The sequence below is a fragment of the Maylandia zebra genome, linkage group LG14 (assembly GCF_041146795.1).
Source record: "Maylandia zebra isolate NMK-2024a linkage group LG14, Mzebra_GT3a, whole genome shotgun sequence".
NCBI classification, from domain to species: Eukaryota; Metazoa; Chordata; class Actinopteri; order Cichliformes; family Cichlidae; genus Maylandia; species Maylandia zebra.
Window position 1 is genome coordinate 40,166,617 of NC_135180.1, and position 15,677 is coordinate 40,182,293.

General features: G+C 51.1%; 2 protein-coding genes across 5 annotated transcripts in view; one reads left to right on the forward strand and one right to left on the reverse strand.

The window, feature by feature from the left end:
* The window catches only part of lrch3 (leucine-rich repeats and calponin homology (CH) domain containing 3), an 18,438-nt gene extending 15,969 nt beyond the window's left edge, over positions 1-2,469 (reverse strand). The window contains exons 1-2 of one of the 4 annotated variants that reach the window (XM_014410827.4): positions 2,165-2,466; positions 280-424 (exon numbers count right to left, since the gene is read on the reverse strand). In XM_014410827.4, coding sequence (XP_014266313.1) covers positions 280-424; positions 2,165-2,396 — 377 coding nt within the window. In that variant the 5' untranslated portion in view covers positions 2,397-2,466. Of the gene's footprint in view, positions 1-279; positions 425-2,164 lie in introns of all 4 variants that reach the window. The other 3 variants (XM_014410828.4, XM_014410826.4, XM_014410829.4) reach the window with 3 other exon arrangements.
* The window catches only part of abcf3 (ATP-binding cassette, sub-family F (GCN20), member 3), a 16,878-nt gene continuing 2,920 nt past the window's right edge, over positions 1,720-15,677 (forward strand). Inside the window, exons 1-19 of the mRNA XM_014410830.4 lie at positions 1,720-1,822; positions 5,079-5,295; positions 5,411-5,602; positions 6,027-6,174; positions 6,258-6,334; positions 8,597-8,652; positions 9,409-9,506; positions 9,579-9,701; positions 9,780-10,046; positions 10,172-10,252; positions 11,349-11,408; positions 11,479-11,535; positions 13,493-13,515; positions 13,593-13,648; positions 13,987-14,187; positions 14,612-14,688; positions 14,769-14,813; positions 14,894-15,026; positions 15,505-15,593. Of these exons, the coding sequence (XP_014266316.1) occupies positions 5,530-5,602; positions 6,027-6,174; positions 6,258-6,334; positions 8,597-8,652; positions 9,409-9,506; positions 9,579-9,701; positions 9,780-10,046; positions 10,172-10,252; positions 11,349-11,408; positions 11,479-11,535; positions 13,493-13,515; positions 13,593-13,648; positions 13,987-14,187; positions 14,612-14,688; positions 14,769-14,813; positions 14,894-15,026; positions 15,505-15,593 (1,664 nt within the window). The 5' untranslated portion in view covers positions 1,720-1,822; positions 5,079-5,295; positions 5,411-5,529. The remainder of the gene's footprint in view (positions 1,823-5,078; positions 5,296-5,410; positions 5,603-6,026; positions 6,175-6,257; positions 6,335-8,596; positions 8,653-9,408; positions 9,507-9,578; positions 9,702-9,779; positions 10,047-10,171; positions 10,253-11,348; positions 11,409-11,478; positions 11,536-13,492; positions 13,516-13,592; positions 13,649-13,986; positions 14,188-14,611; positions 14,689-14,768; positions 14,814-14,893; positions 15,027-15,504; positions 15,594-15,677) is intronic.

Consider the following 15,677-nt stretch of genomic DNA (forward strand, 5'->3'; position numbering starts at 1 on the left):
AGCAGAAGAAGATGAGGAGACGCTTCCAGATTCCTTCTGGTCCTGCTGATGACACCAAAAGTGGGCTTCATGGTTTCCGACCAATAAAATCAGCAGCATTCAAGCCGTCGGTTCAGTGAGCAGCACCCACAGGTCACCCACAGAAAAGCACGCCACAAGGTGAGGACATGCCAGAGGACTTCCTGTTTGGTGCCGTCTGACAGAGCGTGGAGCTCGTGATAAATGAAACAGACCTGAGGCACACAACTGCACAGGTGTGTGTGTCTTTGTGTGTGTTACCTGAGGTTCAGGTAGGTAAGCGCCTGCAGGTTGAGCAGGCCGTCAGGCAGCGACCGCAGACAGTTCTGGTACAGGTTCAGACTCTCCAGAGACACGAAGAGACAAACCTCAAGAGGAAGCTCCGACAGCCGGTTACGAGACAGATCTGCACACACACACGGTACAGGTTAACCCGAGATCACACACACACACACACGGTACAGGTTAACCCGAGATCACGCACACGGTACAGGTTAACCCGAGATCACGCACACGCACACGGTACAGGTTAACCCGAGATCACACACACGGTACAGGTTAACCCGAGATCACACACACACGGTACAGGTTAACCCGAGATCACGCACACGCACACGGTACAGGTTAACCCGAGATCACGCACACGCACACGGTACAGGTTAACCCGAGATCACGCACACGGTACAGGTTAACCCGAGATCACGCACACGGTACAGGTTAACCCGAGATCACGCACACGGTACAGGTTAACCCGAGATCACGCACACGCACACGGTACAGGTTAACCCGAGATCACGCACACGGTACAGGTTAACCCGAGATCACACACACACGTGTTCCTGAAGCTGCTGGTGACCCGCGCACACACAGAGCTCACACATGAACATAACCCGCCTCCGAGGACTGCAGAGCGCCGAGGGGACGCTTGGCCCCTGCTCACTCTGCACACACAGAAATGTGAGATACTCTGAGATGGGCGATGTTGTGACTCTAAAGCAGAAATACAGAGCGAGCTGAGGAGTGAAGCAGCTGTGAAGCCTCAGCTCAGAGAGAGGAGGAGCCTGGACAGGTATGGACAGGTACTGCTCACAGACCCGCCTATGAAGCATTTGTTGTGCTGATACAATCCTGCAAGGCTCAGGATCCGCGGAGCAGTCTTCCCCCTCATCCAACATCAGCCTGGTCAAGCATCGCACCTGGGCGGCACTCACTCAATTCATGGCACACACGCGAAACACTCGTGTTTGTTTGTTTCCGGTCTCGTGCTTCCCGAGTATGTCCAGGGAGATGACGAAACCCAATCAAACACGTTAAACTGTGACGTCATTGCAGGCTACGTACAGCGAATATCGGTTTGGGTGCAATTTAGTGTGAATGAAAGGAGCACGCGCAGCATCAGCATGGCGGGCTTCGATCAGCTGATCGATAATCAATGCTGTTTGTTCTGTACGTTTGTTTTGCTCGGCACGCCGGCCCGGGCAGGCGGAGCCGCCTCTGTGTCCTCCTGGCTCGTTATCTAATCGAGTCGAACAAAATAAAGCCAGCCAGGTGTGTGGTCACCTTTGGGCCCAGTCTCTGACTTCAGCCCCCCCCCCCGCGGGTGGTCAGCCTCCCCTCGCCCCGGTGACCCCGCACGCCTCCTCCGCAGTGTTTACAGGCTGTCGGGGGCAGAGCTAACATGCTAACAAACAATCTGGCAGGTGAAGCGGCACGAGCCGTCACCTCTGAGATCAGGTGACAACCTCTCAGCCTCCCCGCAGTGAGAGCCGTTAACCGCAGCTTTAAACGCGGCGGCAGCACCCAGGTAACCGCGCTAACCTTGCTAACATGCTAAGAGCAGCTTACCGGGCTCAGACCCGAACCGTCCGGTACAAAAACGCCTCTGCCGGCGGGCTCGGTCCCCGGATTCACTGTGACTGCCTGTCTGCGCCGGTACTCTCCGCTCGGAGAGCCCGGTAAAGGCAGCGGAACCCCGACACGGTGCCGATTTCTGAGTTCGATGTTTGTCACAACACCGGCCTGACGGTGTCCCAGCCTACCCGCAGCCTCAAACCCGACTTCCCCAAAGCACTCCGGACTAAGCCACCGCCCACGGCCCGCTATACACGGCCCGCCGCCGGGCCGGGTCCCGGTGCGGTTCACTCACCGGCCCTGGTGGTGTCGGTCAGGTCGTGGTTGGCGGCGCACCGGGGGAACTCCTTCAGCTTCCTGCCGCTCAGGTTCAAGCTCCCGGTGGCCGCGGCTTCGTCCAGCGCTCGGTCCAGAGAACGGTTCCAGGGCGCCGGGCCCAGTCCGTTACTATTCCCGGTGCCGCCGCCCCCGATGGTGAAGCTGAGTCCGGCGCTGTCCGCAGAGCCCAACAACACCGAGGCCGCCATTACACGCTCCGGCTGTTAGCTCGGTGCTAACGGCTAACTCCCACCCTAAAGTCCAGGCCGGAGCATGCGCATTGCGGCGCTGGACAACAAGACGAAGCGAGCAATGCTGTAGTATTACTGCAGTACTACTACTTTATTACTGCTATAGTGCAGCTGCAATACTACTGTAGTATTATTAGTACTGCTGTAATATTGGCATCACTATACCACTATAATTTAGTACTATTGTAATACTACTAGTCAAACTGCAATACTACAGTACTATTAGATAAGATATATAACTCTTTGTTGTCATTGCACAGTTATAGAGTACAATAGTTCAATGAAGTTGGAAAACTGTCCTACGTCGGCACTACATGTAACACGACACGATACAACACAGTATATTAACTTAGTAATAAAAATGAATAACTGTATGTGTATTTCACACTGTTATTATTGCACATTAGTCATTATTGCACCTTGTTATAAATATAAATATTATTATTGTTATTGTTTTTACCCCCCCCAAAAAAAAAAAAAAAGTCCAGGGAGGTATCCAGTCAGGTCAGCTGTTAGCATTGATCAGGGCTGTTGCCCTGTTGTAACAGCTGTCCTTGAGTCTGTTTGTTCGGGACCTCAGCAGCCTGAACCTCCTGCCAGACGGCAGCAGCTTAAACACCCGGTGTCCTGGGTGTGTGCAGTCCCGGAGGATGCTGAGTGCTGTACAGGTCCTTCAGGGAGGGAAGAGGATGTCCAATGATTTTTGGGCCATATTGATGACCCTCTGGAGTGCCTTTCTGTGTGCTGTGGTGCAGCTGGAGAACCACACACAGGTGCAGTACGTCAGCACACTTTCAATGCACCAGCGGTAGAAGACGGTCAGCAGCTCCTTCAGGTCCATTTTTCTGAGGATTCTCAGAAAGTGGAGGCGCTGTTGGGCCTTCTTTAAACCCGCTGTGGTGTTTGAGCTCCATATACTAGTAGTGTAACACTACAATTGAGTGAGGAGACTCATTACTGGAATATTTCTAACATTTTGAGTTATTTTCCAGTGTTAGAAAATCAGCACTGCTCAGTGTTAGCCATTGTTGATCTTCAAAACTGACTAGGTTACTTTTAAACATATAACATAGTGTTGTATTTAACACTCAGAGGAGTGGACCCATATAGACACTCTCTAGTGTTAATTTAACACTGGAGATTTTGCTGTGTAGAGATGGGCAGTAACGTGTTACTGTAATCTGATTACTTTTTCAAGTAATGAGTAAAGTAAGGGATTACTATTGCAAAAACGGTAATTAGATTACTGTTACTTTCCCGTAGGAACGCTGCGTTACTGCGTTACTAAAACCATGATTTTTTTGTGAGAATGTCTCATGACAGTGACATAAGCGAGTGCCACGTTCGTGACAACAGCTGTGTGCAGATCAACAATGGATCATATATCAAGTGCAGAGAGAGTATGAGCGTGCAGCGTTTAAAGCGTGGAAGTACTGACCTTACTTTGAGTTTGATTCCATAAAAAGTGACAAAAACATTAGTGTCCGCTGTGCGTGGGAAGAAAACTTCTTTTTACAGCGAAAAAACCCCTAAACTTCTGAGCAAGCACCGAGTAGCTGCCAAGGAAATTCACAGACAACCTTGTGGATTCTTCCACTGACCGCGGCACACCTGCACCAGGGCAAACCTCCGCCTGCCCCAGTCCTGCTTTACAGGTGAAAATAGAGCAACAGGACCGCTGAGTCTCTGACTTTATTTATTTTCTGCTGTGTTTTACTTGCATCTATTTGAAAGACTGAGTGTAAACACAAAAAATATTTTATTTTATGAGCTGGAATGTGCAGAAAATAGGTTTAAATGTTAAACTAATTTCTTCCAGTCAGAGAATGTTGCATATAATTAAATGTTTGCTTGATGCATAAAGTTAAAAGATTAAAACTAATAAAACAAGTTTTAAAAAGAGATTTTTCCATTTGATTACATTTTGTATGATGGATTGTCGAAAAGTAGAATTGGGCTGAAAGATCTATCGCTTTATCACCTATTCAGGTTGTAAATCATGTTTTTAAAAAGTAACTAAGTAATTAATTACTTTGAAAATAAGTCATCAGTAAAGAAACGGGATTACTTTTTTGGGGAAGTAATTAGTAATTAGTTACTGATTACTTTTTTCAAGTAACTTGACCAACACTGCTCACTACCACTGTAATACTTAATACTACTGTTACATTACTGTAGTACTACCACAGAGACACTGGAACAGAGAGCCTGGCGAGCAGTCACGATGCTGCTGAAATACTCCAATACTCTTTTAAGATTACTGCCCATCGTACTGTGTTCTGATTTTTTGCAGGCGATCACTGACAGGTATTTGTATATGTGTACAGCAATACTACAGTTGTTATTATAATATTACTTTTGTAATGCTCTTACTGCTTCTAATGCTGTAATACTACAACAGATACAGCCCAGTGCTTTGTACAATACTGCTACTGATACCACAGTACTATAACTATTTAATGCAATAATACTATTAACAATGTAATACAGTGCTTATAATAGTATAATACTGCTGGCACGCTACCATACTACTGCTAATACAGCAGTAATACTTGTCGTACTACTGTAATTCCCAGCTTTGTTGCGGTGAGCAGATCTCTGTACTCACTCATGTCGTTTTTATTATAATTTAATAAACAGGAGGAGGAGGTGCTCAGTGAGCAGCATGGACATGAGTCCATCACAGGGATAGCTCAGAGTCACAGAGGCTGAGCAGGTTTGAGCATGTGCAGAGGATGGCGGCTGAAGATGGAGCTGCCAGGCGGGCGGAGGAGAGGAAGATCTGAGAGGAGGCTCATGATGCAGTGAAGAAGAAGAGGAGGAGTCGCCGCCCTGCTGGCCAGCAGAGAGAATGCAGGTTTACGCTTGAGGGTTTTTTATTGTTTAGTTTATTTTATTTAAAATGACGTAACATCCTGGAAAAGTCAGGAATTCAGACAATAACAGGATTTTTTTTTCTTAAAAAAAAAAAGAAAAGCAGGGGCTCCTTCACCGCTGACGTCAACCGCTCCACAAACGTCATCTCCCAGAGTTCACAGCGCTGTCGCATACCGGCACATGCGCGTCCAGGCGGTGTTCGGGGTCGGCTATCATGGCGACGTACGTGGACATCCTGAAGAGCGAGTTTCCTGAGATCGACGCGGAGCTGTTCGACTACATCACAGGTGAGAGGCCGGGCACCGGGCCGCTGTCCGGGGGGAGCGAGCCGCTGTCCGCCGGCCCGGAGCCGACGGGGGTTAGCCTGACAGCGGCTGCTCTTTAGCCAATGAGCTAACGAGCTAACCGGGTTGACAGCACTCAGAGCAGGGACACCGGCTAGCACGGCATAACCCGGCACGCCTGGACCTGAACCTGGGTTAGCACGGCCTGAGAGATCCACAGGTAGCGGAAACACGGAAGCAGCATTAGAGGAAGCAGAAACCCTGAGACTCAATTATTGATCCTGTGATTGATCCAGCCCAGAGGCAGCTGGTGGGGGCTCTGACATTAGGAGGGTTTCCACCAGCTTCTTCCTCGTGGTGTGTGAACGGGAGCAGACACGCAGCCTGGAGCTGCTGGTCCTCCTGCTGAGGTGTGTTTGTGTTTCAGGGGTTCTGGATGGCGGCGGGGCGGATTTCGAGGACAGCGAGGAGGTTTACGAAGCGGTTGGCGGCGTGCTGCAGGAGGTGTCAGCTGACAGTAAAAACGAAGATGACATCCGAGACATCTGTCTGCAGATGTTCAACACGCTGAAACTGTGAGGACTGGGTGGGCGGGGTCTGGGCCGTCGGGAGAGGTGGCGTGCTAATGTGAAGGTGTGTGTGTCTTTGTGTCTTTCAGAAACCACCACCGCGGCGCTCAGAGGCAGGTGCTGCTGGACGCTCCCGTGCAGCTCTCCCAGATCTCTGCAGACAGCGGTAAGGTCAACACGCCGAGGAGCACGCACACACACACAGGCTGTAAGAGTGCAGAAACCAAACACACTCCTAACACGCACCTAACCAGAACACACCGTGTGTGTGTGTGTGTGTGTGTGTGTGTGTGCGTGTGTGTGCGCTACCAATCAAAAGTTTGGACACCTTCTCATTCGATGGTTTTTCGGAGTAATGTAGCAAAGAACAACTCTAAATATGTTTATATTTTAGCTTCCTCCCTTTGCTTTGTTGACAGCGCTGCAAACCCTCGGCCTTCTCTCAGTGAGCTTCATGATGTAGTCACCTGACATGGTTTCACCTCACAGGTGTGCCTGTCAGGGTTCATTTGACAGGTTGGTGCACAGCTGACAGCCTGTTTGACAACTGCTGGAATTTATCTTATGGCAAGAACCAATCAGCTGAGAGAAACAACAGTCCATCATTACTTTAAGAACTGAAGGTCAGTCAGTCCAGAAAACTGCTGAAACGCTGAATGTGTCCCCAAGTGCAGTCACAGAAACCATCCAGCACTGGGATCAAACTGGCTCACACGAGGACGCCCCAGGACAGGAAGACCAGGAGTCCCCTCTGCTGCTGAGGAAACATTCATCCGAGTCACCAGCCTCAGGAATCACAAGTTAACAGCAGCTCAGATCAGAGCCCAGATAGATGCCTCACAGAGCTCCAGCAGCAGACACATCTCTGCATGTTCAGAGGAGACTGTGTGAATCAGGCCTTTGTGTCAAATAGCTGCTGAGAAATCACGACTAAGGAAAAGCTACAAGAGAAGAGATTTGTTTGGGCCAAGAAACACAAGGAGTGGACGTTAGACCATCTGTGCTTTGGTCTGATGAGTCCACATCTGAGATCTTTGGCTCCACCAGTTCATGTCTTGTGAACTGATGGTCTCTACATGCATGGTTCCCACTGTGAAGCATGGGGGAGGAGGTGTGATGGTGTGAGGGGGCTTTGATGGTGACACTGTTGGGGATTTATTCCAAACTGAAGGCGCACTGACCCAGCATGGCTACAACAGCATCCTGCAGCAACATGCCATCATTTATTCTTCAACGGCACAATGAGCACAAACACAGCTCCAGGCTGTGTGAGGGCTCTGTGACCAAGGAGAGTGATGGAGTGGTGCGCCAGACACAGGCACCTAAACCCAGTGGAGATGGTTTGGGATGAGATGGAGCGCAGAGTGAAGGCAAAAGGGCCAACAGGTGCTCAGCATGTCTGGGAACTCTGTTGGAAACCATTTCAGGAGACGACCTCACGAAGCTCATGGAGAGAATAGAAATATAAAGCAAAGGGGGGCAATTCTGAAGAATGTAAAACTAGGGCTGAGTATCGTCACTGTGTCAGTTTTGACTCAGACAGTCAGAAATATTCTAATTCTGATCATTTATCAGCACACATCCATGTTTCATATCTGTGTATAAACCAAAGCTGACACTGAGACTTCATCAGAGGTGTGAGCATCACAGCAGGTGTAACTGAGGATCCAACAGAGAAACATGAAGCAGGTTTTCCTGTTCTGGCTTTTTATAGCAGAAAACCTTAAAAATATTCTGCAGTCGATCAAAAACTGAAGCAAACCATGAATCAACATGTGAACATGACCTGATGAGGTTTGATTACAGACACAGCTGAGCAGTCATTTGTTTCCATTCGTTCAGTTTGAACAGCAGAGACGAGGCTTTGCTGTCAGAGGCCGACAGCACTGAACACAGCAGCAGACTGGTGGCTAATAAACAGAGAATAATGCAGGAAGCAGAGATTTGATGGTAAACTGGTCTCTGAGTGCTGAGAGAGAGAGAGCTGTGCAGGAAGTACAGCAGCCAAAGTCAGAGGGAGCTCATGAGCATGGTTATCAAACGTGAAGCGCAGTTTGATCTTCTTTTGCCGCTGGTTCAGTCAGTGTTGGTCAGAGTGACGAAACCTGCAGCTTCAGGATCTGTGAGCCGTCGACTCTCAGCAGACGAGCTGCTGGAACAGTTCATGCTGGGTCTGACAGAAAGGTCACACTTGGACCTCTGACCCCTGTCCACCTTTGAAAGCAGCAACATCGGGCACGTGAGCATCAGATCTGGACCAGGGAGCATGCAAGAAGCTGGGCAGGTCTGATGAATCACGTTTTGACTCGGTCAGTTTAATGTCACGTGTGTGCCCACTACACCTGCTGTCTGCGAAGACAAACGCCATTAATATTATTACTTATTGATGTCATGTCATGTATTGATCTGCCCGTTTCCTTCTCCTCAGTTTCTGCAGCCAAAGACGCTGAGGGCATCTGGATGATGAGACGTGCTCAGAACACGGTATGTACCGGAAACCTGGGAGACTCGTTCGTGGTGACGTTAGCCTGGCTGCGCGGGACAAAGATTACAGCCTCTGACTAAAAAGTCAAAAAAGCCGTGATGGACGATCATCAATAAGCCTTCGATTCAATCAGCAGATGATTGATTTAGCACTAGCTTTAGCCTGCACGTGTCCGGGTTTGGTCACCAGCATTTGTGTATCGACACGTTAGTCTGCCAGTCAAACGAGATGGATGGAAACGTTCAGCACAGACGAGAGCCAATCAGAACTGAGTTGTGTAGAAAGGTGTGACGAATGTGGAAGTGGTCCAATCAGAAGCGACCTTCCTGCGCAGTCAGGTTCGATCTGCCCAGGAAACAGTTCAGCTAGCTTCCTGTTTCTCACAAAACGCGACAAAAAGGAGCAGCGACACATTTCACAGTGGATGTGATGAAAACACGGCCACTCAGGGGCAACGCGACAAACTGGAACGTCCTGATGCTGCTTCGACTAAAACCAGAAGAAAGTAGACGCCTAAATTACGACCAAAGCTAAATGAACACATGACAGATGTGAAAACCACATGAGCTCCTCAGACTGTCGGCAGAGTCACGAGGAGGCGAGCTGAAGGCGGGGTTGGGTCTCATCGGTCACACTGCGAGTCTGAACGCTCCGCATTAAATGCAGCGTGGCGTTCTGGCCCGCTGCTCTCGGCGGGACCTGTCTCTCAGGTTACGGCAGGTGTTACTGAGCGCTCCTCTGCTTTCTGTCTTCAGACGGTCGACGCCAAGAAGCTGGAGAAAGCCGAGGCGAAGCTGAAAGCCAAACACGAGCGCAGGAGCGAGAAGGACTCGCAGAAGGCCTCCAGCCCACTGTGAGTCCACCGTCCACCTGTCATCACCTGCACACACCTGTGCCCCTCTCACCTGTCCTCCTGTTTCCTCAGAGTCCTGGAGGAGGCGTCGGCCAGTCAGGCCAGCAGTAAGAAGGACAGCCGAGTCGACCAATCGGGGAAGAACCGCAGCTACGACATCCGCATCGAGAACTTTGACGTATCCTTCGGAGAGAGGTGAGCGCTCGGAAAACACCAGCGGGGGCGCAGCGGGGTGGGACGGCTCGTTTTCTCACACTGCCGTTTGTGTCTCAGATGTCTGCTGCAGGGGGCGGAGCTGAGCCTGGCGTCGGGCCGGCGGTACGGCCTGATCGGCCGCAACGGCCTGGGGAAAACGACGCTGCTGAAGATGCTGGCAAGTCGCAGTCTCCGTGTCCCGGCTCACATTTCCATCCTGCACGTGGAGCAGGAAGTGGCAGGGGACGAAACGTCGGCGCTGCAGAGCGTCCTGGAGAGCGACACGGTGCGGGAGGACCTGCTGGGCGAGGAGAGGAGGCTGAATGCTCGCATCGCCAATGGAACGTAAGAAAAACGCTCTGAGGCGTGACTCGCAGAACATCTCTCACATTTAATTCAGCTAATGAGAGTGCAGCAGGCGGCGTGTTTGTCCAATCAGCTGCAGCTGTCTCTGATGCGTGTTGTTTCAGTGCCGACGGGATGGAGAGCGTGCGGCTGTCCGAGATCTACGGAAAGCTGGAGGAGATCGAAGCTGACAAGGCGCCGGCCCGGTAACTATGACAACCGCACCGACACGCTGGTGTTCTTCTTCACTGGTGTTTTTCCCTGCAGCTGACAGGAAAGATTTCTCCTCGTCCTCTGCTGTGATCCTCCAAGGCGGCGGCGTGTTCGAGGCTCTGTGATAAAGTCGTACACGTCCGTGAGCTCGATAATGCCGCTATTACCCGGCCGGCAGGGAAAAAGACGGGTGCCCAGGTACACCGCGTTAAATCAGCCCCGCCCACAGAACACAGTGCGTAACCACAGCGTCTACGTCGGGCTGGAAAACGTTGTGAAGCCGCCGTGATTATTGGGATCCAGATGTGAGAAAACAAGTCTTAACGATGAGCCAACGGTCGGCGAGAGCAGGGCTGACGTGCAGACAGCTCGGTGGAGGCGATGAGTGCGGCTGCAGGCTGACACAGCACCCGACGCAGCGCCTCAAAACATGGAAAACCTTTAAATCTCCTGATGAAGTGAAAGTTAAGGCGGCGCGGTGGTTCTGGGGTTAGTGCTGCTGCCTCACAGCAGTCTGCAAGGGTTCCGCCCATAGTCCAGTCACATGATGTCAGGTTTGCCCCGACATAGGCTCCACCCCCACCGACCCTGAACAGATGGAAGTTAAAGGTCTAAATCCGGCCCCTTGTGTGTTCAGCCAGCAGTACGAGCCTCTCGCTGATCATCAGGTCACTGAGCACGTGTGACGTCTGAGCGTGTCCGTTTACCTGTGTGATGAAGGACGCGCTTGAGAATCGAGAAGCTAGTCAGCACAGATGTGGTGATGAATTTGTAATCGTGAGGTCGATGGTTTGATCCCCGGCTCCTCAAGTTCACCTCTGTGTCTCGGGTAGAGGGCAGGTTTATGAGGAGTTTAACCAATAAGATGCATAAAAGCTGGTAGACCCGCCCACTGAGCACAAAGCCTCCATCCAGTCGCGTTCGTACCTCAAGTTAGACGTGAAGTGCTGTGAGAGGTTTTCACCAGCAGGGGGCGCCATGGCGAGGCTTCGCCTGCTGCTGATGTATCTACTCAGAGGACAAACACCGGAGAGGGTGTCGGTTTGAAACCCACAGACTAAAGAAGCTGTTATTCTCTCGTCCAATCAGAGCGTCTGTCATCCTGGCTGGTCTTGGATTTTCTCCCAGAATGCAACAGCAGGCCACAAAGTGAGTCACATGTCCCCCCCCCCCACACACACTCCTGTTTAGTGTCATGCTGAGTGTGTTTTCTCTGCAGGGAGTTCTCTGGAGGTTGGAGGATGAGACTGGCACTGGCCAGAGCTCTGTTTGCTCGGTAAGTGGTGCACACACAGTCACACACACACACAGTCACACACACACACAGAGTCACACACACACACACACACACAGAGTCACACACACACACACAGAGTCACACACACACAGAGTCACACACACACACACACACACACACACACAGTCACACACACACACAGAGTCACACACACACACACACAGTCACACACACACAGAGTCACACACAGAGTCACACACGCACGCAGAGTCACACACACACGCACGCAGAGTAACACACACACACACACGCACGCAGGGTCACACACACACACGCAGAGTCTCACACACGCACGCAGAGTCTCACACACGCACGCAGAGTCTCACACACACGCACGCAGAGTAACACACACGCACACACACACACACACACACGCACGCAGGGTCACACACACACACGCAGAGACACACACGCACGCAGAGTAACACACACACACACACGCAGAGACACACACACACGCAGAGTAACACACACGCGCACACACACACACACACACGCACGCAGGGTCACACACGCACGCACGCAGAGTAACACACACACACACACGCAGAGACACACACACACGCAGAGTAACACACACGCGCACACACACACACACACACGCACGCAGGGTCACACACGCACGCAGAGTCACACACACACGCACGCAGAGACACACACACGCAGAGTCACACACACACACGCACGCAGAGACACACACACGCAGAGTCACACACACGCAGAGACACACACACGCAGAGACACACACACACACACGCAGAGACACACACACACACACACACAGTCACACACACAGTCACAGACACACACACACAGACACACACACAGACACACACACACACACAGAGTCTCACACACACACACACACGCAGAGTCACACACACGCAGAGTCACACACACGCAGAGACACACACACACACACGCAGAGACACACACACACACACACAGTCACACACACAGTCACAGACACACACACACAGACACACACACAGACACACACACACACACAGTCACACAGTCACACACACACAGTCACACACACACAGTCTCACACACACACACACAGACACACACACACACACACAGTCACACACACACACACACACAGTCACACACACAGTCACACACACACAGTCACACAGTCACACACACACAGTCACACACACACAGTCTCTCACACACACACACACACACACACACAGTCACACACACAGTCACACACACACAGTCACACACACACACACACAGTCACACACACACACAGTCACAGACACACACACAGACACACACACACACACACACACACAGACACACACACACACACACAGACACACACACAGACACACACAGTCAGACACACACACACACAGTCACACACACACACACACACACACACACACACAGTCACACACAGACACACACACACAGTCACACACACACACACACACAGTCACACACACACACACACAGTCACACAGACACACACACAGAGACACACACACACACACACAGTCACACACACAGTCACACACACACACACACACACACAGTCACACACACACACACACACACACAGTCACACACACACACAGTCACACACACACACAGTCACACACAGTCACACACACAGTCACACACACACACAGTCACACACACACACACACACAGTCACACACAGACACACACACACAGTCACACACACACACAGTCACACAGACACACACACACACACACACACAGTCACACAGACACACACACACAGTCACACACACACACAGTCACACAGACACACACACAGAGACACACACACACACACACACACAGTCACACACACACACACACACACACACACAGTCACACACAGGGTAAAGATGACGGGAGTCTACAGATCGATGCTCAGCTGATGATTTCTTCTTCTCTGGTTTCTTTTCTGCAGGCCCGACCTCCTGCTGCTTGATGGTGAGTCACACCTCCCTCGCTGCAGCTGTGATGGGAGGAGGAGGTCTGTGACGTATTCTCCATGTTTTGTGTTTCAGAGCCCACCAACATGTTGGACGTCAGAGCTATTCTGTGGTTGGAGAACTACCTGCAGGTAAGGTTAGCCTCTCTCTGCAAACAGCGGCCTCGCTCACAGACGTGTGCGTGAGTGTTTCTCTCACACATGGATTCTTCTCACCTCAGTTTGTTTACACATCCTGACGATGTCACCTCACGTCCTGATAACGATCCCTGTCACTCAGTGTTAATGCTGGACGTGTTCAGACCACATTGATGAAAACAGGTCAGCCTGCTTCCTAATGAGGAGAAACTGGGGCGTGGCCATATTCAGACTGTAGGTTTAAAACGTTTGTGCGGTGGTGTCAGTGAACGAGGCAGGCTGCGTCGGTTATCTCAGCTGCACTAACCTCATAAGTCATCCCTCCCCTGCAGACCTGGCAGTCCACCATCCTGGTCGTCTCCCACGACAGAAACTTCCTGAATGCCGTGGTCACAGACATCATCCACCTGCACTCCCAGAGGCTTGACAGTTACCGCGGCAACTACGAAAATTTTATTAAAACCAAAGAGGACCGACTGAAGAACCAGCAGAGAGAGTACGAGGCCCAGCTGCAATACAGACAGCACATACAGGTACACACAGGTACAGGCAGTACAGACAGGTAGAGACAAGTACAGACAATACACACAGGTAGAGACAGTACAGACAATACACACTGGTACAGGCAGTACAGACAGGTACACACAAGTACAGACAATACACACTGGTACAGGCAGTACAGACAGGTACACACAAGTACGGACAATACACACAGGTACAGGCAGTACACACAGATACAGACAGGTACACACAGGTACAGACAGTACAGACAGGTACAAACAGGTGCTCCACGGTATGCCTGCCTTGTTGGTGTCTTTTCGTTGTTTCATGTCAGTGACTCAGTGCGTCTGTAGGACGTGCTGCTCACAGACAGCTTGAATCACAGACTGTCTGTCAGGTGATTCTGTGTCACAGAGCTGATGTAGTTTTGGTGAACGGCTGCTGTGTGTCTTTCAGGTTTTCATCGACAGATTTCGGTACAACGCTAACCGAGCAGCTCAGGTGCAGAGTAAACTCAAACTCCTGGAGAAGCTGTGAGTGCTCCTCGCCCTCCTCGCCTTGATCTGGTGTCTGTGCTGCCTGTCTGTAAGCTAATGCTTGCTTTCTCCCGCAGACCTGAGCTAAAGCCCATCGAGAAGGAAATTGAAGTCACGCTCAGGTAAGAAGATGACCTCTGACCCCCAACGATCACTGTGGCAGTAAAGCTTGGACTGGCTGACATGCTGTGTGTCGCTTCAGGTTTCCAGATAACTTTGAGAAGTTATCTCCGCCCATCCTGCAGCTGGATGAAGTCGAGTTTTACTACAGTAAAGACCAGCCGCTGTTCTCCGGACTCAACCTGTCAGCTGACCTCGACTCTCGGATCTGCATCGTATGTGTGACAGCACTGTGTCGTGACCTTCACGGTCTTATCACCATGGTGACCTCACGGTGTCGCCACGGTCAGCGTATAGTGCTTTACAGCTGACGGCAATGAGTCAGCAGAGGGCGCTGTGCGGGTGGAGAGACCTTCAGGTGTGGCTGGCTTAGCTGGCATGGCTCCAGGTTAGCTTGTTAGCTCAGGGATGGACTGACAGGCCGCAGAGCGTCAGGTCTGCACTGTACCGTCAGACACGAACGTTGGCGAGCGTCTCCTGAACACGATAGGTGGCTCCACCGGGTGGTGTGATGCAGCAATTACAAACTAATTATTGACTAAGATGAGTTCTCAAAGAGGCATGCACAGATATCAGTACTCAGACAGGAAGTGAGCACTGGGCGCCTCTGCAGAGTGAGACATGATTCAGAGGTACAACAGGAAGTGCAGTCATTAATCAGCTCGCTGTTTGGGCTGTTGTGTTTCTCGGCAGGTCGGTGAAAACGGTGCTGGTAAAACCACCGTCCTCAAGTTGCTGATGGGCGAGTTGACCCCGGTCAACGGAGTCAGGCAGGCTCACAGGTAAGACGACCAGTGGACCAATCAGAGCAGAGGAGTCTGTTGGTTGCATCTTATTGGATCTGTGTACACTGTGCAGGAAGCCTT